This window comes from Eupeodes corollae, chromosome 2, assembly GCF_945859685.1.
Source record: "Eupeodes corollae chromosome 2, idEupCoro1.1, whole genome shotgun sequence".
NCBI lineage: Eukaryota > Metazoa > Arthropoda > Insecta > Diptera > Syrphidae > Eupeodes > Eupeodes corollae.
The window spans coordinates 116,803,390-116,829,939 of NC_079148.1; the positions used below are offsets into that span (position 1 = coordinate 116,803,390).

Genomic DNA, 26,550 nt, shown 5'->3' on the forward strand with positions numbered 1-26,550 from the left:
GTTTTGGTTGCGACATAAAAAAATGAATGAAAATGGACAAAGGTAAGAACAAATTAAATAATTATTAAATAAATTACAATTGCAACTTTTATTGGTATGGGGCATTGCTGACCTGAATGTACCTTTTAAAATGCTAACTGTTCTCTCAATAATGTTTCTTGCCTTCGCATGTTTTTTATTGAATATTCCTTCTCTAGACCCTGAGGAGGGATTTCTAAATGGAGCGATTAAATACGGCAGTAGACGATATAATGAATCTCCCAGAATTTTTAAAAACAAAAAATTGTTTAAACATATGAGAGTATGATTCGCATACCAAGATATCTTGACCGCTTTGCATTTATCCACCACCTTTCCAACAAATCCTTTAACGCACTATGATTCCACACAAACGAGCTATGCGTAGAACCAGGATATCTAGCATTAATAAATCTTATTACTCCATTATTGTCACAAGGCTTAAAAAGAAAAAGCTTTACCTAAACATCAAGATTCAATTTTGAAGTACTTACCACCATCGCATTTAAGCTGTAAAAACCTTTTCCTATTTAAATATTGGTGTTATAACTGAGCAGGAGCTATGATACCAACGTGAGTTCCGTCTACACATCCAACTATCCCTGGTAAGACTGCTCTTTAAAAAAAATAGTTTCTCGCTTTTTGGTTTTCATTAGTGGACATATCCGCATTGATCCAAACTGGGCAGATTCTTGCATCAAGCAAATTAAGAACTTCGCTTAAGACTAATGAAACTGTAGGTTGGGAGAAACTAAGCTCAAAGTCATTTCCTACACTATTTTGATAACTTCCACATTTGAGAAATCGAAGTACAGAAAATAAAAAAATTACAGAATTATAAAATTCAGCTATCGGTGGAATAAAAATTACAATTAACTGTCATTTTGAGATAAGTTTAATATTATTGGGCTAGTTCAGGCGACAAGGGCCTTAAAAGTTAGGCAAGTTACTAGTATCTGATTGGCCAGCTGCCTTAAAATTACCTTCCAATTAAGGCAACTGTAATGTAAGTTGACTGGAAAGTTAGTCAAGAAAAATCTCCCTAACTATCAAGTCAAGTCTACTTCTGTCAATATGAGTACAAATGAGTAAATGTCCTGTGTGCAAGTACTATTGTCAGGGATGGAGGGCACCTAAATAACTTTATTATTTGTTTATTTATTTTCTGCACAACTTTTTTTGGAAAGGAAATAAGTAATATTTATTTACAATACAAAATACAAATCCGTGATTTACTTGTTAGTTGCCTGAGAAGTGTTTTGTAGAAAATAATGTTTTTAGTAGTTTTTGCACTATTAACTTAAAGTAAAGCTTTGTCAAGTTTGTGAAATTTATGACACTTGAAAAACTTTTGTACATGTTCGAAAGGGTATCTTGGTAGGTGGATTTTTAGATACCTTGTTAAACGAGTTGGATAGCTGTATTAAGATAGCTGTCAAAAAATGAAAACAACTTTCAGCTGTTCATAAAAAGCAGAGAAACTTTTAAGCTTCGAAGTCAAAATTGTTGTAAGATAAAACATTTAATTGATAATTCAACTAATTCGTTGGACGATGATGAATTGATAGGTGCGTAACAATTTAATAAATAAGAGATAACCTTAATCTGTAATCTATGTATGTTAAATTTCCTATTAGCTTAATTGGAATTCTATAAGATTTATACAAATAATCCTCAAATACGACTTCAACTAACATTTTGTATCTTTTTGTTTATCAACAAATACAAAAAACTGAAATCAATTATCAAGTTTCTTGAAATTCAACCATGTGTTGAATCAGCTGTTCTGTCAGATACCTACATACCCTAGAAAATCTTGGATAGCTTTCGATTCCTCATTTGACATCTCATCTGTTTTTGATCAGCTGTTATTTTACACGTAAAACACTAACAAAAAGGTATCCGGGTACCCTATTATTGAGATTGAACGCAGCCAATGAAGTCCTTTATGTTGTCTGAACCTCCATTTTGACAGTTAGGGAGATTTTTCCTCTCTAACTCTCTGTGTGAATCCAATTTATGGCACTTGGCCATAGATACTAGAAAAAAATTCCCTAGGAATTACTGGGTATGGTGAAAAAATTTCTAGTTAAATTAAGCTGTTTAAACAGAATTTTTAGTCAATTGATATATATTTCTAGAGGCATTCGAGGGTAACAAAATTTCGAAGTGGATTCAATTTTTAAAAATTCTGATATTGATAAAATTATTAAAAGATATGAAAAGCAATTTTTTTCGTAAACAAGCCAGCTAAGTAGGCATCTTGCATTCAAAATAAAAGTTTGCTGTCTTCACTTTTTTACCAGGTAAAAGGAATCTTTTCTCTTGTTTTTTGTTTTAACTATACAAATTAATCACTCGCTTTGGCTACTTTTTGAAGTTTTTAGAGCCGTACCAATGAATGCTCATACTACCTTTCGATGGATGTTTTGAGGTGTTAAAAGAAAACCGTTCTAAAAATATTACCCTAGTAAACTTCAAAACTTTTTGGTAACTTTCCTGTTTGATATAGGGTAAGTTAATTAATACCCTAGTTTTGTTGGAAAATCTATTCATAGTATAGTAGGATCTTACACGAATAACAAAAACAATATCCATAGTATGAAAAACACCGATAAAAGTTAGAGTAGAATCTTACTATGGATGGGTTTCTGACATTTATTGGATTCTCGAATGAATCTTATGTGATTTCGTTCTCAAATGTTGGTACAATTGATATTGCATTTGGATCTCGATGGCTGTCTTCGTTGAGTAGTTGTGCATTTGGAAACATGTGTTTTCAATAGGGGACAAAAATCAATCTTTACTGTTAATATTATTTAGTTTTGTTAGTGAACAGGGACTATTTGGGCTTATTTTGCAAGAGAAAACAATAGATTTATATTAAATGAATATTTTTGGTCTTTCTACCGCACAAGAAGATTTAAAAATGATTAAGTTTGACAGCACTTTCTAAAATGTAAATGGTGTTACTTATGAAGTGCAAGTGAGATAGTTTAAATCGTGTTAAACAATGAAGAACTTAATAGTTCAGCACCATATAAGAATATGCTACCTACTCCATGAGCAATTTTTTTTTAAATTTGATTAAACCAAAACTATATTATTTGTACACAAACAAGCAAATAAACAGACCATAATTCATTTTTCTTCACAAATTTTCATTCGACTCCATTTCAACTTGACTTAGGTATATAAAGAATTGAGACAAGCTTCAAGCTCGCTTCAACACCACATGTTAATGTAGTAGTCTACGAACAAACCCCCTCCTTGAAGGATTTGTTAAATTAACTTTTTTTTATAGAATCTCAATTTCCAGATGTTTTTTTACCATTTCCTTTTGAAAATTGTCCATTTTATTAGTTTTAGTTATTTTTATTTTTGCTGAAGTTAATTTTAACTTTTGTTTTTCACAAAACTTTCTTCTATTTGTGTTTTTTTATTATTATTCTGACAGGTCTTTTTTCAGTTGTACCAATTTTTAAATACAAAAATCTGGCTACTGCCGATGCGATTTCTTGGGAATTTTCTTGTATACTATTTATAGAATGCCAAAAAAACACGGGTATTAAAATCGGTACATAACTTTATAAGGAAATTGAAAAATAAAATAATGGATTTACTACAATTAGAAGAAAGCTAAGTTAACAATACAAATTTTGGAGAAGGTTAAATACATACAAGTTTTCTGAATATTCGAATTCAGAAAATTCGAATTTTTCTTAAACCCTTAATTTCTAAGATTTAAATCAATCGACCAAGGTTTCCTTCCATTAAAACTGAGCTGTTTGCACTGAATTTTAAATCGAGGGATACGAGATTCCAGGCACATTCCTGTTAAATTAAGAAAATCCGCTGGAACAAAAAATTTCAAGGAAAACTAAATTTCCAGGGAGATTCAATGTTACAAGACATATCAATCTTAATCTTTAAATATACTTACTTCTGAAGTGACAATTTTTGTTGGTAAAAAAAGGTCAGGTGGCATTTAAAACACAGGTTTGCGGTCTTAACTTTTTTACTAGGTGAACAAAAAGGAATTTGTTCTCTGTTCAGGTGGCATTTAAAACACAGGTTTGCGGTCTTAACTTTTTTACTAGGTGAACAAAAAGGAACTTGTTCTCTTGTTTTTTTTTTAACCATACAAATTGATCACTCTCGTTGGCTACTGTTTGAAGTTTTAAGGACCGAACTAAAGCTTATACTAATTTGCGATGGGTGTTTTTAGCCGTTTTCAAAATACTACCCTAGTAAACTTTAAGGCTTCTTGGTAGCTTTGCTGTTTGATATAATCTTTACATACTACCCTAGTAAACTTCAAGGCTTCTTGGTAGCTTTGCTGTTTGATATAATCATTTACTTCACTAGTCCCATGAAGAAAACAAATTACGTATTTATAGTGGTGTGTCCAGGGGACATAAGCGTATACTAATACTTTTTGGCTTTATAAAAGGTACTGAAGGTAGAAAGAGCTAAGACCTTAACATCGTTTTTTACAGGCGGCGATGGCGCACAGTGGCCCGTTGTGCCTTTTTTGGTTGTAAAAACCATATTTCCTAAACGAATAAACATATTGCTTAATTTTTTTTATCTTCAAAGAAATTTCCAAGGCTATAAAAGTGTGACTTTAAAAAACAGTGTGTTTCAGAAATGTATGCTAAAATAAGAAGTTTTAACAAAGGTGATAAACATAGCGGTATTTTAATATGCAATCTTCAAAATCAATTTTTTAAGTAATCTAAGTGGGTTGAAACAGTAGAACAAAAAGAAAAAGCACCAATTCGAGTGAAAAAGTGGGAAAAAAGTTTTTTTTTGTAATTTGAAGGCATTTTTTTTATTTTCCAGTATTCAAGAATACATAATGTATTTTGGTGATCCTTGAAATTTTACACATATTCTGATATCGATATTTCTTGTAGTCTTTAATTTTGCATTCCTGGGCTTCTTCTGACAGTTCTCCAAGTGGTAGTGAACCAATATTTTGTGTAGTCTATGTGTGAGTAGTTTTTCAGGATACATTTGTATTAAAAGCTCTGCCGTTTTCTTAGTATACTCCCCTGCATTCACTACTTCTCTACAATTCTAAACGTTCAATATTACTTTGAGCCTCATTATAACTTCTCCATTGACTCCAGTTATTCGAGCAGTTGCATGTGACTGCGAAGCTCATCGCGAAATCCCTTTGGATCTCTTGTTTTCTTTTTTTTTCCGCCACCTTGCTCCCAATCGATTCATCAGCACCTTCTCCTTTTTTTCGAAGAATATACGCAAGCTTCAAAATAAATTACACGGCGTTTCAAGTGCGAATGGGGTCCATTGGACCCACTTTTATTTTCTTGTCTACGGTCAGTAATTTGCAGGTGTCTATGTTTTCAATCGATATTGCAGCTCTAAATTAGCATGACACTCTAAGTCCCATAATTTTTGCATTGTTTGTTGTTTTAAAGCACCACCACATATTTTGAGAGAAAAGAAAAAACAATTAATTGACTAAACATACACATTTTTTTTATGAACAACTTCAACAGTTTTAAAACACCACTAATAGGCTTTATATTGATCCAACAAATTCAATTAAATCAATTTAATTTGGTAAGGACATGGTTCAGTGTGCATTTACAACTTCCTTTTTTTCTTTTTTCACACTTTTGATTGTTACAGATAAAAATAATGATCACACAACACCCCACCTCTGCTTGGTGTTTAACACTTTGCAGAGATTTGGTTCGTTGATTTTTATAATCGGCTCAAAGCCTAAAGGCACACACCTTAAATTGGTATGAAAATAATTGAGCAGTAAAGAGCCTTGCAAAGAAAAAAAAAAAAAAAAACAAGATAAAAATGGTACTCAACTGGTTGGAAATTAAATGGTGCGGTTATCTTTGTTGGCCGTGAACACAATAGCACTTGAACTTGTTTAAAAAAATATATAAATGTATATATAATATATGTATTTAAACAGTTTTAACAATATAAAAACAAAATCTACTTTCTTTGCCAATGATAAGTGTGCTGCTGCTTTTTTTTTACCAGAAGCTCCATCAACCTGATGTATACTCGTATATAAACAAAGATCAATGGCACATAGACTATTTTAAGTTAAAATTAATTACTAATTAATATGAGCACAAGAGCAGTCATTTATAATAGTTATATTATATCCTGAAATAAATAATACAACAAAAAGTATTTTATTTTTCTTGCTTTTTAACTGGATTGGCAGACAATGCGGAAGGGGCATAATAATTGAATAACACTCGAAACTTCAAATCAACGAACAATCGAGAGAGTGATGCAGTAGTTCCCTTTCGTGCCATTTCACATCGCTTCTTGGGAGAAAATTATTACATATCTTTCAACTTTAAATTGAAGTAAAGTTAAACAAAACAAAAAACAGAAGATGCACGGTTTGGATATCCATTCATATTTGTTGTTGTTGTTGTTGATTTTGTTTCCCATCCGTGTGGTGCAATTTATTTTCCGTCTTTTGATGATGAATACGATGCTGATGATTTTTTAGAGGAATTATAGAGGATCCTTTTTTAAAATGTATGATATATTTATGTCTCTTACTTACCTAATTTGAATATGATGCGATGACATGAAATATGAACCAAAAGACAGGCAAATAAATCAGAAAATTGTGATTGTGAAATAGAGAGATGAAAATGAAAGAAGAAAATCTCGTTTTCCTATCGTTTGTAATACCAAATATTTAAATTTGCATTTGTGGAATCACACGGCGCATAAATTCGTTCTTAAGTTTATTGTCAAATGTTGAGGTGAATACTCCATGACTAACCACAGCTGTTTTATTGATGATTTACGATTATATGGAAAGGCCTAAAACTGCTAGGTTACCAACAAGCCTGTCCATTAAAACTGAATCCAGATTGGTCTTTTCATTGTTTCTATGCACAGTTTGCCATTCAATATCTCAAATTTGCATCCCAAGTAGGTATCCGTACATATATTACTTTCAATAGATTTACCTACATACAAATTAATATATCAAGTCTTATAATTATTATTGACTCTTTTATAACAAACAAACAAAAAAACCTAACAAAAAGTTGTTGTTGTTGCTCCAGTTATTCTCAAGAGTTACAAGGTGATCTTGTTGATTTAGCTATTGTTCTTGCGTATGTATAGTAAAATATAATCACTCAAAAAATGCATTGTCTCTTTGAAATGAATAAATTCGATACGGAGTCACACGCACACATTACTTCATCATTCACACATTTTCTTGGTGGCTTTTGGCTTATTTATTGTCACATTGTTATGTTAAATTTAGAAAAAAATATTTTAATTAATTTTTATATTTGTTTGTGAATACACAAACCTTCAACCTTGTCCTTTAAAGTTCTATTTTTAAGCGAGTTTCCTATAAAATTAAAAAAAAAAGGTTTGTACCTCAGCTCTTTCGTTTATTTTTAAATTTGTTTGAATTTTGAGAGTAAAAAACTATATTAGCACAACTATGCCATGCATAGCACCTGCGTATGTTAGATAAATTGAAGTCTGTCTTGTATGACATCGATTGAATAGAACCATACTATAAACTAAGTAGATGAGTAGATTTAACTTTACTCCGGTTTGTGAATTTCAAGCTAGGGATTCCCGTAAGCCATTTCGATGCTGATTTGGACGCTTCAATTTGGCCTAAACATATCCAATTATAGAAATTTGTAAATTTTCTGAAAGTGGATGGCAACACCAAGATGAAATAGCTGATCCAAAGTTTAAAGCGAATTTATCTGAAACTGCGTATATTTTCAAAATGCTGGTGGTTTACGTATACGAAAACTAACGAGCTTTTTGTTTCATCATATCTTCATTAATTCGATATCATTATAATTGTTGAAACATGTCTGAATTCAAATTTTACATCGTGTGAGCTCTTTGATTCTTCGTACAATGTTTATCGTAAAGATAGTTCAACTAAGACAGGATGGGATCGAAGAGGTGGTGTTTTTATTACCGTCCGAACAACTTTCAACAGTACTCAACACAAATTAAAGAATGACGCAGGTGGTATTGAGCAGCTTTGTGTTTTTTTATAAGTTCCGAAGGTTCTGCTTAAAATAAAGATTTATTTTTTATTGTAAGTTATATCCGCCTAAGGGGCGGAAGGATTTATTGGATTACCACCTCACAATTTGCAGTTAAAAGTAGGATCAGTTGTCATCATGCTGCGTAACATTAATCAACCTCGACTATGCAATGTAACAAGACTGGCTGTGAAAAAGCTGATGAATAACGTCATTTAGGCAACAATCACAAAAGGAAAATACAGAGGAGAGGATGTCTTGATCCCTCGAATACCGATGATTCTAAAGGATTTATCATTCGATTTTAAACGCTTACAATTTCCAGTACGTCTGGCCTTTTCTATGACAGTAAATAAATCACTAGGACAGTCTTTAGAAGTTTGGGCAATCAACTTGGAGTTTCCCTGTTTCGCGTATGGATTATTATGTATATATCACGTGTTCGCGCGTCGGAAAACCGTCTTCTTTGTTTATTTACGCACCACAAAACAAAAAATGTAGTTTATGAGAAAGCTTTAAATTGATTAACAAAATGTATCATAACACTGTGTGTCTGTTAATAAAAATGTAAACCTTATAAATAGCCAGTATTTCAGGAAAACTCTGTTTTTGTTTTAAGTAACCAACATGATGTGTCGAAAATAATAATAAATCTCCTTGCTTCATTAAAAAAATGCTTTTTTATTCAATACGTTTTGTTTGTTTTGAAATTAATTTATACAAAAGTTTAGGTATTTTATTAATCGATTGAGGCAGTACGAAGTCTACCAGGTCAGCTAGTTTTTAATAAATCTTTACAAACTGGTATTTTTCTTAATGAATGGAAAATATCTTATATACTTAATTACTTGCTTAAGGTGGCGCTACAGTCCTGTGTGAACTAGGGACTCACCCAACAAACTTCTCCATCTAGCTCGGTCCCTAGCTAGATGTCTCCAGTTTCATAAGCTCCGTCCGAATTTTTAATATCCCACAGCCAATAATACAAATTTTGTTTTCTTTTCTTTCTTTCAGAAACTTCTTCGTAGAAATATATAGTTGCAAGTCAACTATTAGAGACGTAAAGGCCGGAGTCGCCCAAGGAGAAGCACACATAAGCAGACTTTACGTGTACTACCAGAAGTGGGGAATACGGATAAATACCTCCAAATCGGAACTGGTAAGCTTCCGGAGGCCCGTCACCAACAACAGCCGCTGTAGATCGGCGGCAGTGGCTCGAAACCTTGTTCTGACGTTCCCGGATGGATCAAGGATTAGAGCCAAGAAGAACGCCAAATACCTGGAAATACACTTCAATGATCTGTTGTGCTTCAACCCACACTCTAAGGCTGTGATAACGAAAGCAAACATCGCACTCTATCGAGTTCATCCTCTCTTGAAGAAGAAAACTGGATTAAGTAAACCAACAAAATTGTTGATATACAAACAACTGCTAAGACCGGTTATCACCTACAGTTTTCCGATATGGTTCACCATATCAAAAAATGCAATGGAAAAATTTAAAGTCTTCGAGAAGAAGATACTAAGGATATGCACTAATCTACAATTCGACCGTAAACGACCAAAGCACTATAGCAATCGTAGAGTCTACGAAGAAGCTGAAATCAAGCCACTCGACCAGTTCCTTGCACAGGCAGCAAGTAAGATAATCACCAAAGTCGCTAGCCACCCTAATCAATTAATGAGAAGGATGACCAATTAGGAACTACACCCGGACCCGAGATACCTTTGTGGTATGGATATCTTGGACAAATTCCCCACTGACGACGAAGATGAAGTCTCCTTCTATGCTGGCCTGGAGTCAGCATACTACCGCGGTTGAACGCCGCCACACCCAACCAACCTCCATCAGGACAACTGAACAACCCGAGATGAACCTCGCCAATGATACTCTTTTTTTAGCCATGTTGATTACATGGTATCTAAAGGTAATTCACTTTTAGGTTTCTTGAAGGGGAACTCCAAAGATTTTAAGGATCCCTATATGTACTTTGAAGATCTTATTTTTGTCTATTGCTCTACCTGTTTTAGAATATTGTTGTGTCATCTGGTCTCCTTTTTATAAAAATAATATTTTGAGAACAGAAAGAGTTCAGAAAAAAATCACTCGCTATGCACTTCGAAAACTTAACTGGGTTGGGCCTTTACAAGATTATAAACCAAGGTGTGCTCTTATTGCCTTAAAAACGCTTAAATGTCGAAGACAAGTCCAAAGTTTTTCGTTTATTAAAGACATTATTGATAACAGAATAACTTCTTGTGATTTGCTTTCACTAATTTTCATTAATTCCATTCCATGTTCCATCACGAATTTTTCGCAACATAAATGTACTATTTTATCCTCCTCTCCATAGGACTAATTACGGTCTAAATGAACCTATAACGCGTTCTCTGCATCTAGTATGGTTTATAATGAAATTGACCTAGCTATGTATGAATAGAGATTGTTTTAAGAAAAAAATTCTTGAAACATGTAATTGATTGTAAATAATGTATATATCTTATTAGCTTTATTATTTTGTATTAATTTTATAATCAGCACATCTTCGATCAATCGATGAAATAAATAAATAAATATTTGATTAATTGATCTCATAAAGCACACGACCAAACGAGGCCTAACTTAGTTTCGATGAAACTAAATGCAAAATACTTCCGAGAAGAGACTTTCATTTCTTTCCCAATATACAATAAATCTATTAAAGTATATTTAAACCACAAAAATTAAACCCAAAACATTTCATGCTACTATGGATTTTAATTTTAAAACAAAACAACTCTGATTATAATCATGAACTATGAACCGCAAACCAAAAATTTAAAATAACAAAACGATTTAAACTAATCAAACCCAAACAAAAGAGTAATAAATAAAACAACAAACAAAAATGTAAAATAAATAATTATGTAAACAAATGATAAATTCGACGACGGCGACGACGATGGTGATGGCTTAAGGAGATATATCTTATTTTAACCTCATTTGTGTTAATCTCATTATGCAGAATTACGTGTTTAGCTGCAATTAAGATTTTTTTCTTAAAATTTTCTTTTATTGTGATTGTGAGTGGTTTAACTACTTCCGTAGTTTTCTATAAACACGACCACCAAAAGAAATAGACAAATTAAGCCCTTCCTTGTAGATATAACAATCTTTGTGATTGACCTCTTCTAATGTATCTATCTATCAGCTACCATCATAAACTTCCAAGTCCACAAGTGAATGCTGCTGCTAAACTCCATCGAATCAAATCTAGGTGAAGTCACGGTTTATTAAGTAATTACCAGCAATTTTATAATTACCATTTAATATTTGTTCGTGAAGATTGACGGTTGATTAGTTAAGACGAAAACTTTAAGTAGGCTTGACCGGCGGCAGCCGGCTAAGCGTAGCGTTACACTTATGTTGTCCATAAACTTTATCAACCAAGTTTCCCAATCTTACAATATATAGTTAATGGCAATTAAAGTTTAAAAAAAAAAACTGTTATAATTACAATAATTCTATGGCACGTTACATAAGTGATTATTATTTGCAGTGTCTCTTACGTCATCATCATCGTCGTCGTCGTCACATTTACCTTTGGTTCGTTAGGCAGCACAGCACATCGGCCGGATGGTATATAACCCGCCCAGGTGAGATAATTGACCCGCGTCGCAATCTACTGTTCAGTGTGTTTTTTGGTTTGGTATATTTTTATCACTTTGTATCTTATTTTTGTTCAGATGCTAATAGATCGGTTGTAGTTCATGAGAATAATCTATACAACTCCATGGGTTTGTCAGACCTGAACTAGGTATATGTTAAAAGGTGGATTGCGAAAAAAAAAACAAAACAAAAATTGTATAAATACGGCTTATTTACGGTGTGACTTTGTTCGATAGTGCAACAGAAAATATTTTTGTCTCACGTTGGTTTTCCCTTAAACAGCCGAAGATGTTTGCAATCAATTTGGCTGTGGAGAAATAGTTTTAATGGTAACAATATGGTAACCAGTTTAGAATGTTGACCTGGGAAAGGTAGGTTTAAGTTTTGTACGAAGCTTTTTTTGGTTATACGTAACGTAACGAAAGTAGGTAGTGTAACTTCCCTTCGAAAATAAGGTTGATGCACTCTGAATATTTTTTGTGAGTTGGGCAAAGGGAATCTTTGAATCATTTCATCATTGAACAAAGTTTTTTATTTGTGTTGAGAAGAAAATATATGGGTATAATTTATTATTATGTGATGGATTTGGAGAGCTATAGGAAATTAAGAGAAATCGATATGTTAACATCGTTTTGATATCAATCGATTGGAATATGTTAGATTTGGAGGTAAAACAATTCATTCAACAGTAAGCTCACTGTTCCAAGATGAAGAAAAATGCTATACTTATTTTAATTCTGCAATAGAGATCCTATTTATATTTTTTGTATACGAAGATACACATCGTTAAGCTTTTGATATTTATTTTGTATTGTAATAAAGAAAAAAAAAAACAATCAAATCATGAATTAGAAAACCTAAAGGAAAGTCATATCCACTTAAACCGGATGATGCAATCAAATTTTACTCACATTACAAATTTGAAGGTACATATATACTCTTGAGCACACACAAAAAAAAATAAAAGCTACACTCCCAATTGGCAAGATGCCCTTTACTTGCCAGATTTTATAAGCGGCACAAGTCAATGTATGACTTGACTCTTGTGGTGAATGGAAAATGTATAAATGATAAAATTGCAAATTGTTAAATGGTTTGTTCACGTACAAGTAGGTAGGTATAGCATATCACAAAACTCAAACTTCACATGAAATAATGAAAAGTGAGAGGATAATAAAAAGTCAAGCCAGTGCACAACAGCTGGACATCAGCATTAGTGCATAGGTTTAATGCATTTATCCGGTGTGCACGGAAGAGAAAATAATATTGCTCACTTTTATTCTACATTGTCTTGGCAAAAGTACAAAAAATAAAACAAAGAAATTGTTTATGCAATCTCGTGGAATATGAGTCAAGTTGTTGTTCATTACAAGAATAATAAATACGTCCATAGTTGTTTCTAAGCTGAGCACCCACAGCTTAATTACAAAAAAAAGAAAAAACAGTAGTAGTTTGTTAACCTTCTTATTTATTTATCTAGAAGGGCTTTTATTTATTTTTTTTGTTCAGTTTTGTATTTTTTTCACATAGATTAATGTTTTTTTTGTTTTACCTAGCGTAAAGATTAAGTTAAGTTATTTAATTAAAAAAAAGACTACTATATTAAGTCATTATGCTTTTTCTGTTGCTACTTCGACTGTCTTTTTTTCTTTAGCTGCAGCAGTCATTTTCTTGGACGAGGCTGGACCTGCCTTTGTTGTTGAATTTATTTTTGCCGACGCAGGACCTGCTTTAACTGGAGTATTCTTGGCTTCGACCTTTTCTTTTCTAAGCTTTACTACTGGCGTGGATTGTACTTCCTTTTTGGGTTTTTCTTCTTCAACAACTGGCTCAGCTGGAGCAACAGTCGGCGGCGGTGTGGGTTCTTCCTTTTTGCCGTTTACTTCTTTGTTCGGTTTTGACTTTTCACTGTAAATGGCGAATTTGTTTACTTGTTTAATTTGTAATTCGATTGTGTATATCTTACCTTTCAATATCTATATTAAGGACTGATTCATCTTCCTCCTCTTCTTCGCCATCATGATCTTCAGGACCGACTTCACGCAGCAGATCGCCCAAATCCTTGTCAACATCTTCCCATAGCTTATCCTCACCAACTTCTTCAGTTTCTTCTGCTTCTTCGTGATCTTCAACTTCCTCTACTTCTGCTTCTTCAACCACCTCTTTTTCGCCCTCCTCTTCCTCCTCATCTTCATTTTTCACAGTTTCGGTGGTATCTGCTGCTTCTTTCTTCGTACTTTTGTCCTTTTTCTCAGCGCGCTCAGCCTTTGCCTGCAGATTTTCATCCTCACGATGACGCAAGAACGACTTCAAATGGCTACGAGAACTACAATGCTGTTTGATGTAGGCTTCTTGATCTTCTTTGATACTGTTGTATGTGCGACACAGTTCGCAATAGAATGCTTCAACTTTCTTAATGAAATGCGATCCAACTGGAACCTTTTCTTTGCTTGGGGTAGAGGGATCTTCATCCAAGTGCTTTTCCAAGTCTTCATCGTCTAGATCATCAATTTCTCCAATAGAGTCGACTGTCATGAAGTTCTTGAGATCGACTTCCTTCTCTTCACCTCCACTTGCTTCGCTCTGATTGTCATTGCTGTTAGCCTTACGCTGTAAATAACAAAATTCTCTTCTTAGTTAGAACTGGAAACAACAAAAATAAGAGTCTTCAATATACCCGAATATGTTCCAAGGAACAACGATGTGCTTCGTAAATCATAGGGCTCTTGAATGCGACATGGCAAGTCGAACAGTATGGCATCAAGAATTTCTTCATATCCTTATGATGCTCGGACAATTGATGCTTGGCCTTAGGTTGTCGATAGTTCAATCGACAGAGCATACAGAACTGTGGTTCGGTTGTCTCTGAATGGTCCTTGTATTTCTCATCAATGGCGCGCTGTGCATGTCGCTGTTGAGTACGCATACGGGCGAGGGTCACACGCTGGCGTATTGCCACTCGACGCATAGCCATCTTGTGAGTCCTCGAATACAAATGACTGTGATACTCCTACAAAATTAATTATTTAACGATAATTTTTTAGAACTATTTTTGAGTGAGTTTATTATTACCTTAAAAGTAAGACAATTCATACGACAATGAACACAAGTCAGCTTGATGAATGAAGCCCACTTGTGCGCCGGTGAACGGCTCCGTTTATTGCGACTCTTATCCTTGCCACTCTCATCCTTGCGGTCTTTTTCTTTCTTATCCTTCGAGCTGGATTCTTTTTCCTTACCACCTTCTTCATCAACTCCATCGGCATTTTTAGCCGATGACGTTTTCTTACCTTCCTTGGTTTCATCCTCGTCACCATCTTCTTCATCAACCGCATCCGATGTATCCTTTTTAGCCGACTTATCAGCATCTTCCTCTTTATCTGATGCACCCTCGGCGTCGTCGTCAGCATCTTTATCCTTTGCATCTTCGTCGTCAGCAACATCCTCCCCTTCGGCAGATTCTTTCTTTGCCGAAGAAGACGATGATTTTTTCTTTTTGACTCGCTTTTCTTTTGGTGGACCATCTTCTCCTTCGATCGCATCCTCATCTAATAACTGTTCATCCCTTTCCTCCTCTTCGTTGTCTGATTTCTTGTCGGCACCACGCGACTTGCTACGGCCACTTGGACTCTCAGATGAACGAGGACCTTTACGCTTGCGCAATGAACTAAGTAATAGGATACAACACAATATTGAAATGGTAAGAAACCAGAGAAATTCATCAATCAAAATCAGCTAGAGACAGATCTAGAAGAGAGCACACTATATAAATGCACAAAGACATAAACAATAGTTGATCATTTTTGTATGCGCCTTTTCGCTGCACATGCAACCAACCAACGACCATCGTTTGGACCATCAACCATAAACCATTTTGAAAAGTTTACTTTTCCAACCAACGGTAACGGTAAAGGTTTTGGTTTATTATTATATTTTTTAGATAGATAATGTGTTTGGCCATTGTTTAGTTTTGAGAATTTCTCATGAGTGTGGCTAGAAATGTTTTTTGATAAATTTTCGGAATTTTGTTATTATTTTACCTCGTTAATCGGGCGATTTTAATCAATCGCGCACGATCTCTTTGACGTGCTAAAAGCAGTTGTCGTCGCATGATTCTCATGTCCGATGCTTCTTTGCGGATTACACGCATTCCGCCGCGGCTGGCTCCAGTGCCTCTAAGGCGACTGATTGCGCCGCTGCCGCGGGGACGCACTACATAGCTGCTGCGTACGGGTCGTTTTGGGGGTCCCATCGAATCATTTGCTCCGTGTCGTCTGCTGGCAGAGTCTTCTCTCGTGCCCCGACGGTAGGACGACGAGGAACCACCACGTCCTGTGTAGCCGCTGGGCGAACTGGCGCGATTACGACTTGATTCGTTGCGACTGCGGTAAGATGATGAGCCGCCGGCATAGTTTGAACTTAGCCTTGAGTCCTGTGTAACAAAGGGGAGGAGGAAATTTTTGTTTGTTTGTTTTTCATTCAGTTTCGCATTTTTGGTTTTATTTTTTAGTTTTTATTTCTATAGAGAGGATGCAACATATTCTCCAATCGGCTAAGAATATTAAGAATTTTATTCCTAAATGTGTTGGACAAAAGAGTCTCAGCAAAGAATGATGCTTAACATTTCACATAGAGAGGTTTTTAAGCTCAGTAGACGTTGTGTTATCGAAGTTGAATTATTTATACATATATTTGAAATGTAAAAAGACATGTATGACTTGAAAAAATGCTTTTTCAAAAAAACGCACGCTTTTTGGGGCATTTGTTGCATTTACATTTTAGGACTGATATGATTGATATTCTGTGTTCTTATCAGTTCTTCAGTCTCAGTTTGTTTTGATGTTTGATGTTTAATGTTTTTGCTTACACTCTTTTTCGCTAGATAAAGTTCACTTAGTCAAAGTCAAGGATTCGTTTTATTTTTTTATAGTCGATCCTTTTTCACTTTTTTTTACTGTGCTCAATCGAAGACTTTCACATAGCATATTTATATTTTTCGCTAATTATACTTTTTCTATATTCTATTTTTGTAAACATCAAAATATAAAGGTATTTATAAAAATAATTGTAAAGTAATTTGTTTATTTAATTGAAACTAATAAAAAAGATTTTTTTTTGTTTTAATAAAGATTATTGTGAAAAGTATTTTTTTAAAATTGCATTTAAGAAAATAGGATCAATATTTGAGAAAAAAAAGATTTTGCAAAGCTTACCTCTTGACGTGGACGTTTGCGATCATCGGACCTGTCGCGGGAGCTTTCCTGAAATAAATAATGAAACATTTATATTTTGGCATTTATGTATAGCTATGTCCAATAATAATAGGAACAAAACTTCATGTTTGGTAATATTGTCTTTAGTAAAAGTGTTGGCCAAAAAGTGTTTTTCTTTGTATTTATGATTTTCAAAAAGTTAAATTTTGTATCAAGGTTGTGGAGTCTGTTCGCTGCGTGATAGCTAAAAGGCTAATCCTAAAAAATAGGAACACTTGATTTAAACTTCAAAAAACAATAATTTATTTTTATCAGTTTAGATTATATTCAATATAAAGTTAAACTACTTCAATTTTTTTAATCCTTTTGTTACAGATGGAAATTAAAGTTAAAAAATTTTTTAAAGCTAGTAATGTCTTGAATAAAGGGGAGTATCATGACAAGAATAACGTACTTTAGGGGATTTGCCCATTCATCGCAAGAGATAGTTCTGAAAAAATATTTTAAACTTTTTCAGACCTCTTGCATGACAGTCCTAAGCACTAGCCATCTAGCCAGACTACATCATAGCGTCAATAAGGTACATTTCTTAAAGAGTTCAGTACCAAATTTTATTGACATTTCACAAAATGTTCTTTTTGTTTGAAGGCTCATGCTGTATCATGTCTGTTTAACCATTTACTCCACTAAAAGTTTAACATTTTTAATTATTTATTATTATTCAATCTATTTCAAATAAATGAACTTGTATTTCATCGAAATAAAGTGCATTCCGAGCCTCTCTAATGCCTAAGAGGTAACAGGTTCATGTTCTTGGTATTTGCAAAATGTATCACATTCACATTAATCGGTAACAACCTTCCATAAAACAGCTTTTTCGTTCATCCTTGAATAAATACAGCAGATGCAAAAGTAGGAATATTTCTACTTTTTGTTTATATGGATTCTCAAAAGGGTCTATTTCCTTTTGTGTAGATATTTTCATTTTCATAAATATAACTTTTTTATATATTATTCACAAGCATCCTTTATATGTTTATATTTAAACACAGTGCGAACGTTAGGAAAATAGGGAAGGATTTAAAAGGAGATACCGGTGCACATTGGCCTTAAAGTTCTGAACATCAAAATGGGAGGGAAAATCAGAGTTGGCCAAAGCATTCCACATTTTCGATGTGCGATTTAAGAAAGAATCTCTATACAGTATGCCCGAAATTGAGCTCAAGGGTAAACTGATGAACATTCCTGGAAGTGCGAGTATTACGGCTGAATCGTTTAAGGGGTGGAATGCAACTGTCTAATTCGACAGAACATTGTTTGTAAAAATATCGATAAAACAACGAAGGCATGAGACATTGCGGTGGTGTTCTAGCAATGTGAATGTTTCGGTTATAGTTCTGTCGCCTATCATTTTAAAGCCCTTTTTTGAATTCTATCCAAGAGATTTAAACTTATTTTAGGGGCACCTGCCCAGATATGCGATTATATTCAAGAATTGGACGGATGAAAGCTTTGTAGATTATAGCCAGATCAGAAGGAGTAAAAAAAGTCTTGCATCGTCGAAGAAATCCAAAGCACCTGGCAACATTTTTGGCGATATCGAATATGTGATCATTTCATAAGAGGTGATCTGTAATACACATACCGAGTACTGATTGTTGATTGGTTTCCTGGATGCAAGTGCCACTCATAGATATCATCGCATCGGGGATGCGATACGTTTTAACGACAGGAGACAGCATTGAGTTTTCGAAGCATTAAATTCTACACGGTTTTTGATTCCCTATTGTACAATTCTGTCAAGATCAGAATTTAATGAGCTTATCATACGCTGCCGTTGAAGTTCCCCATAAGAAGGACAATGATGCGAATCTAGAAACGAATATGAAGGCTGAGGGTACTGTCGTCGTCGAAACAGTTTAATGGATTAGAAGTGACAGACATAAGATCATTTATGAATAAAAGGAAGAGAGTCGGAGACAAAACGGAGCCCTGGGGGCTGACTTGAAACCATTTAATACAACTTATATTGAACAGTTAGAATGGTAATTTCTACAACAGCACTCATTCACACAAGCTCTCCTGCTGCCAAACTCTATCAAATGCTTTTGAAATATCAAGTGCAAAAATCTCACTTCATCCAAAACGACGTAAAGATTTGTTCCGCTGCTCGGTAAGGTGAAACATGAGATCACCAGTGGACCTATTCTTCCGTTCTTCAAGATGTTTCTGAATATAATTTCTCGGGAAGAGACCTGTAGAATAGGACAGATGGAAAAGCTTACGCAGTGATTTTGCCAGCGTTGAAGAACAGCTCTTCAGAATAATAGGGTGAATACTATCCTTCCCGCGGATTTGTGTATGTCAAGGCCTTTCAGTACTCTTGCGACTGCATGAGTGCGAAAGAAGATTCATCCCATATAATCATTTACGCTCTCAAGAACAGGAGGACTCATGACACTTTCCTGTAGCGTCAAATTCACAGCAAACTGTGTTGCAAGCAAATTGGCTTTATCAATAGAGCTTACATAGGGAGTGTCATTGTGGACGAGCGTTGGAACCGAGGATGACCAGACATTTTTAATACCTTTAAGACATTGTAGTATTTTTTGCCTTAACTATCTGCGGCGTGCAAAAAACTTGTCGTAAACCTAAACAAACCAAATCACTTCGTACAAAAATATCATAACAAGGCGCAAAGCAAAATTCCACAAATGTAGGAAGGATAAGAATAATCGTTCCAAAAATGACTTACATGTCAAAATTTCGTTGCAATTCATTTGATGGTGTACAAAGCTTAGCTTAAGTTTTTCTTATTAAATTAGAGTTAATTCAATAGCATCCGGACACTTAACATATTCCTTAACTTTTACTTAGAATCATTTTCGTTATATGAATGTTATCGCAGTATATATCGATACCTTTCCGTAAGAATGTATTTATCGACATTTTTAAATGGGTTCACTAAAAAAGAAAAACCTCTCATTTAGTTATTTTTTTGTGTATTGTGATTGAAGAAACAGATTTGGAGAGGTATTTTCAGAATACAAAACTCGACATCATTGCAAACCCAAAATTTTAATCACATAAGAAGTTTTTGTCGCTTAGTACATTTTCGTGGTCAAGACATTGGTGCTTGATACAATGGTAAATGGCGCTTAAGACACTGTAATGGTCACAAAAAATAAAGGTTTGAAATAAATTGTGTCGTTTAATTTATCTTTTATTTTTTTTATTAAGTAACATAACATTGATTTCAAAAAAAGCTCAAAAAGGATTACTAAATTAATTTTAGGGATAAAAACGGAAAACTTTAAGATTAATGGCTATAATTTTGATTTTTAGACAAATCATCTTCTTCGTCTGTCTCTGCTAATTCGTCTTTTTTCTCACCGACTGTATTTATTATATCCTTGTATTCTTGAATGTATCTTTCGGGTCTGATATTAACAGTTTGGAATAATAAAGAATGTCAGGTTGATTGAATTCTTCAAAGCATTTCATTTTGTTGCGCATTCGACAAAAACCCAGGGTATACAAAGTAGAAGGTGTTTTGAAATTGCGAATATTTTATTCCAGGGGATGATTTAGAAAAAATCAAAATATTAGTTTCCGTAATCTTGAAATTAATTTCCTACTTGGTTTTTATTCCTTTCATTGGAAAATATTTCAGCGCTTCTTTTTTCCAATCACGGAAATCTTTGTATGTCAACACTACCACCTCATAAGGTTTGGGATTTATCCTTATTCGAAATCAGAGTAACCCATTCTGATGGTGTCCGAATTGTAGTGTCTTTTAACAAATCGTTCTATAGTAGCATGCACAGTGTCAACAGGCATGTAAGTATGGCCAAGAAGCAGAAATGTTAATTTAATTTCGTTAATGTGTTGAGCTTGTTTTTGTAAAAACAAAAAATCATTGTTATAATTTGTAGAGTTTTATTTTGTGCAGCTATCACAGTATAAGGAAATGGACGTAACAGTTTTTCTCTCATCGACGATTTTCAAGTACTGATTGAGGATTGAACAAATTTCATTTGCTCCTCGCATTCCATTAACTTCGCCCCAAACAAGAGCATAAGCATTATGGTTGCACTCTCATAAATTGTCTCGTTATAAAACGAATATTTTCTCGAATAATAAAATAGCATACTCTGCGTATGTGGAACGTTTAGAACTTTTTGCAGGTCAAAACTTGCACAAACAAATGAATGTAAATTTTTGGCTTTTTCCTAGTCTTCCTTAAACAGTTTATGGCTCGTTTCATTCTATTTTGAATATTTTAACACTTTTTTTCTGTCTCAAAAGGTACACTTATCTTTTTTGGGAACATGGATGCCAATATTGTACTTTTTCAGAGACAAAATTCAAATCTTGTTCCTCTTAGTTTTCTTTGAATTTATTGTAAACATCAGAAACACTAAAATACTCGGTGGACAAATAAGTTCTATTAGTCCTAGAACGGCAATAATGGGATGGAACCCTTGGTAAGCTTTTAAATCATTGGATGTAGCATTTGACGTAGGTGCTGCACCCCTGTTGTCTGTTTCCGATGCATTTAAAACTGTTGTTTTTTCAAGGGCATGTGTGACAACTCTACTGGAAATGTTAAGGGTTTTCAGCAAAAACTGCATAAATATTTGTATTCTCTTCACTTCAAAATTTATAGAAATTTCCTTCTTTCTCTCTTCTTTTCAATTTCTTTGCTTCGTCTCCTTTTGATAGGAGCACGATGAACACAAGATAACCAATCTATTATCTGTGTATGTCGCAGTTTCCAATAAAAGTCAAAAACTGCTTGCCTTTGTGACTTACAAAATCTAGTAGAACATTTGTTTTGGCAGCTCTTGCATGGATTCCTTTGCACAGATTTATGTTTTTTCTCAACACGAGCTCTTTTTAAGTCTACCCCCAAACCCCTGGTTACATACCTCAATGGCCATGACTTTCGGCTTTGGATTCTCGGTAACTTTTCGATGATCTATTATTTCATCGCAACTTGAATTTTCGACGGAATCATTATGGCAAGACCCAGATACATACAAACTCCTTTCACCCGAAGTACTTTTAGTTTTTTTTTCAAAATGATGAATTTTTCCAACTAATCGCTTAGCAACGTGTCGTTTAGTAAATGCCCACCCATCGCTCAGATTTGTCGCTCAGCGATTCGTCGTTCTATCGGTACAATAAGGTTTTTAAAAATGTCGCTTAGCATAATTTCAATGGCGGATAGTACAAATTTTAAGGAGCTTTTTCTCTAGCTCTGTGCATTCGTTTAAGACGTACATTTTTATGCTTCTTTAATTTTGTTGATGGAAACAATTCTGAGGGAAGGTTTACTCTTTCTCTCTATAGCCCCAACTATAAACCGAATGCACTTATAAATTCCTAATTGAATGGTTTTCAAATTTATTGATCTTAAGTATCATACAGATTTTCCTGGGTAGAGGACGATAGCTTATACCCAAAAAACGAATAACAGATTTTAATAGAAGAGCAAAAAAGAAACAATTAATTTGTACTTAAAGGAGGGGGATTCCATATCAATCTGCAGTCAACTTATTTTTGTATTTTGCCCATAAATATTAAACGGGAGCAATTTATTTCCTGAAATATCGAAAAAATGCATATATTTGCATAAGTAACGTATTCTCGACCTTTTTCCGGACGAGATAGCTTTACTGAGTTGAAAAAAAAGAACATTCCAACTCAGAAGTAAGGAATTTTTATTTTATATCAATATCTTTATTACAATAAGAGATAAGGAAATTGTTGCTCTACAAAAGGAGACCTTTTGGAGACTATTTATGATTCCTTTTTTTCTAAAAATATTTTGGAATATAAAAGAATGTAGTTATTTTCGCTCTCTCATTGGACTATTTTGAAAAATAGGTCATTCAATTTTATGGAAACTTAAATAGTCTGTATTCAACTTGACACGCATTTTTCCGATACCCACCCTTATGATTCAGATCAAAACCGCGCTCTCTATGTACATCCACTTTCTGCATTCAGGTTTGGTAAATTGGGTGTTTTGCATTAAATGCAGTGCGCATATTTGTTGCCCCCCAATACAACAAAAATAAAACAAGACTGTACTTTTTCTTTTCTACTTTTAAACTAGGAATTGAGGTATGTAGAATTCGCGAACGAACTTAACCTCAAAAAATGTTCATTAAAAACCAGCTCTTGTTTCATAAATCGAGAATAAAATAATAATAATTAACTTACCCTGTAAGATCTCTTTGCTTCATTTCGATTTTCATAACGGGATGAGAACTTATCACGACTCCTTGATTCGTAGCTGTTGTAGTTGCCCGAATTGTATCTAGAGCTCCCGCCTCTATAGCTACTGTCACTGAAGTCTTTACGCGAGCCTCCGCGATACGAAGAGCCAGATGACCGGTATGAATTACCACGTCCTCCTCCACGACTGCTATATCCTCTTCCGCGAACCATTCTGTTGTTTTTTGTTTTGTTTAAATCTTTAAAAGAAAAACTTAATTTGTAATCTCATTTTTAATTAAATTAAGGGAAAGAAAATCGATTTTTGCGGCAACAGACAAGTGGTATGTACTCCATTTTGTATCTACCCCGTGTGAAAATTTGTAATTTTTCAGAAATTTTAAGTTACTCGATAAACTTACTTGTTTTTCGATTGAAAAATATAAGATTATTTTCAATCAACTTATGCTTGATATTTATTTGAGTAATTTAAAATTATTAATTACTGATTTTCTTTGAAAAAAAGTTATTGCAAAATTGTGAAAATATCTTAAGCGAAGCGGCGTTTTTCCTTTTTCACTCTACCCTTCACACAATTTCAAAAATACTCACATTTATTTCACACACAAATATTACAAATGGTGTCGAGCCGTTGGGGCACATTTGAAGATAATACGCTAGCGGCTATCGGCTGTTAATTACTCCGTCAACGAAATTTATGTCTGTTTGGTGGTTGAAGATCTAGCGAATAACAAATACCTAAGTTGCCGGCAACTTCCAGTAGCTTTGAGTTACGTGTGAAACTTTTTTGCTAGTAAATCTAAGCTACTTTTGGTTGTTACAGTTGACTTATTTATATTTATATGATTTCTGCTGGATTGGCAGAACAGGAAAGTGAAATATAATCACAATTATTCTCATCTAGCAATTAAATTAGTGTTGCATTTCTTTTCATACTTTGTGAATTGAGCGATAGAGAATTCTTCTTTGATATCAGATTTCTGGCAGCAAAATTTAGAAATATGAAAATATCCGAGATATTTCAAATACAAACTGATCGAGTAACTCCGTATTTAACAAAATGTGTTAGAATAACGTTCTAGTAGGTTGCTAATTGGCTATTTTATTGATGTGCATTTTTTCTTGAAATTATGGATTATGAAACTTAAAGTTGCTTGGAGTTACCCCAATTTGTGTTATTTTTATTAACTTTTAGTAGATTTTTCAATAAATATTCTTGTTATTGCATTAAGAGAATTTTCATTTGTCAAATTGATAAGAATTAAATTCATACTTTAATTGCCAAATTAATAAATGTGGAATAACGAAGGGTTATAAGCTTTTTACACCAAGTCTAAAACCCGGTTTTCGTGAAATTATCGGTTTTTCGCTGAAAACCTACATCTAAAACTCAAGTTTTCCCATACATTTTTGGTAAACCACAAGTTTTCGTAAACCACAAGTTTTATATAAAACCACTCGAAAACTAGTAGCAATTCAAAGTTGAACTAAACGAACACACCTTTCGAAACATTCAGCCCTGAAATTAATGTAAACAAAACAGCTGATGGCTGCTGTCAAAGCAAATATTTCATTTTGAAATAAACTTGGTCGTGGTTAGTAATATTATTTATACAATTTCCCTACAAAATAAAAATTATTTCTTTTTGTTTTTTATTTACAGAATATATAAAAGAAAAAAACAAAAAAGGATACTTTGGGGGAGCTGCGTGGCAACAGAAAAAATTGCGGGAAATTTGCTAACGTCGAGAATAAAATCACAGGTGACTATTTGCGGCACTGGTGGTTCTTTTATGGCTGAATCACAAACACGCTTCAGCTTCGGCTTCGTCTGCGTTACTATGAGTCTGCTCCGAGGTTGCTTTGAATGAAATTTCTATTATTTCATTCCTCCAAAGAGCAAATATTTAGTGTGTTGATATTTTTTTACAGCTGTTGAGCTGTCAGACAAAGCAAATGTTCAGATTATTGAACTCGAGCTTCTGTCTGGAGTCATATTACATTACGTTACGTTCTTGTCCTTACGATTGTCAAACGAAACGTGAGGTCGAAGCCTTACAATGGAGCTTCGACCTCACGTTTCGTTTGACAATCGTAAGCATGCATTGAATTCCTATGGTTGAACTTGTAAACGTGAGCTGAAGCTGAAGCGTGTTTGTGATTCAGCCATTTTGATTCTCCAGAGTTTCCAACGCTCTTTGTTAAGCAAGGAACCGGAATTCACTCTGTCTACTAGCGTGACGACCTCAAGGACGAGGAAGACTTGCTCATAGTTCGTAATGACGTTTCCAAGGGATGCGTCTTCGAACTCGTCGCCAGTGAATTAAATTACTACAGTGGGTTATAGCAACTTGATGAACAGCCTGCCAACATCAAGAAGATCCTCAGTGCATTGGACAAACCAGGCGAGTCCTCAAAGGAAGAAGCCAAAGAGATAGTCATGGAGAAATTGCAGCCCATCATAACAGCTTCATTGATCGCTTTGGATGAGTGTGATTTTGATACTAATCTGGAACTAGGAATTAATCTTTTCTGCTCCGGCCATAAGGACCTACACGAAATTGGTCAGAATCTTCTCAACCCCGCCTATAAGATGCTCGGGCGGCCGATTCTGTAGGCACATTTGGCCAACAGAAGCAATAGCCATAAGCTCAGTATTTTTGATTGAATTTCTTGTGAAAGAAAAAGAAAATGTTTTAAATAAAATTAATTTGTATTGTAACAGTTTTGTTTGTTTTTGATTCTATGATACACAATGAGCTTCTCCTTAGTGAATTGTTTGGACCAGTTGAAGTGAACCAAGAGGATAGCTGCAGCCAAGCAAGCTTGTAGTTCCTGTTGGTTCATGTCGTGAGCGCATTCAACCCGTCCCCAGAACTTCAGTTGAAACTCTTTTTCTAGACGAGCTAGTGTTACGTTAAAATCAATTTGAATTGGTTAGAATTCATTTTATTTTCACAAATAGTTTGACAAGAACAAAACTTTTTACTCACAAATTTTTGTCATCAATATAAAATTTGACAGCCGGTGTTAAACAAATTTACATGTCAAATGAACGATTTTCAGGTTTTCGAAAACTTTTTGGGGAAAACCCGGTTATGGGGTTGGTGTGAAAAGGCTATATCATGGAAACAAATCCCGAAACAGATATTTAATTGTGTTTCCTTTTGATAATAAATGCAAACTACTCATCGATTGAACAGCTGATTCTATTATGTCATAAAACTAGCCACCATTATTTTGGTCGTTTTATTGAGAGCTCGTAAAGCGCCCTCCGAGCTTGTTTTGATTGAAACAAAGAAACGCAACCCAAACGCTTCATTCCTGTCCTCTGAGTGTAAAAATCGATTCCACAGGTCAATGAACACGT

The 26,550-nt window shown here is 34.2% G+C and overlaps 2 protein-coding genes across 3 annotated transcripts; one reads left to right on the forward strand and one right to left on the reverse strand.

The window, feature by feature from the left end:
- Nucleotides 1–22: 22 nt before the first annotated feature.
- On the forward strand, nt 23–9,774 carry LOC129945204 (uncharacterized). The gene is made up of 2 exons (XM_056054861.1): nt 23–42; nt 9,087–9,774. Exons 1-2 carry the CDS (start codon nt 23–25, stop codon nt 9,772–9,774), a joined length of 708 nt encoding a protein of 235 aa, XP_055910836.1.
- A 3,395-nt stretch (nt 9,775–13,169) lies between these two features.
- On the reverse strand, nt 13,170–23,770 carry LOC129945627 (zinc finger protein on ecdysone puffs). 2 transcript variants are annotated; one of them, XM_056055468.1, is made up of 8 exons: nt 23,582–23,770; nt 23,166–23,419; nt 16,935–16,982; nt 15,762–16,153; nt 14,794–15,388; nt 14,399–14,731; nt 13,688–14,331; nt 13,170–13,629 (listed from the first exon to the last, which is right to left on the reverse strand). In XM_056055468.1, exons 2-8 carry the CDS (start codon nt 23,391–23,393, stop codon nt 13,332–13,334), a joined length of 2,538 nt encoding a protein of 845 aa, XP_055911443.1. In that variant the 5' UTR covers nt 23,394–23,419; nt 23,582–23,770; the 3' UTR covers nt 13,170–13,331. The 2 variants fall into 2 exon arrangements, with proteins under 2 accessions (XP_055911443.1, XP_055911444.1); XM_056055469.1 differs by lacking the exon at nt 23,582–23,770 and having other exon boundaries at nt 15,762–16,742; nt 23,166–23,257.
- Nucleotides 23,771–26,550: the final 2,780 nt, after the last annotated feature.

Coding starts and splice junctions, on each gene's coding strand:
- LOC129945204 (XM_056054861.1), top strand. CDS start 23: ATGAATGAAAATGGACAAAG. Junction 43..9,086: donor ATGAATGAAAATGGACAAAG/GTAAGAACAAAT, acceptor TCTTTCTTTCAG/AAACTTCTTCGTAGAAATAT.
- LOC129945627 (XM_056055468.1), bottom strand. CDS start 23,393: ATGGTTCGCGGAAGAGGATATAGCAGTCGTGGAGGAGGACGTGGTAAT. Junction 16,983..23,165: donor AAGCAAAGAGATCTTACAGG/GTAAGTTAATTA, acceptor TATTTATTTCAG/GAAAGCTCCCGCGACAGGTC. Junction 14,332..14,398: donor GTTCCTTGGAACATATTCGG/GTATATTGAAGA, acceptor TGTTATTTACAG/CGTAAGGCTAACAGCAATGA.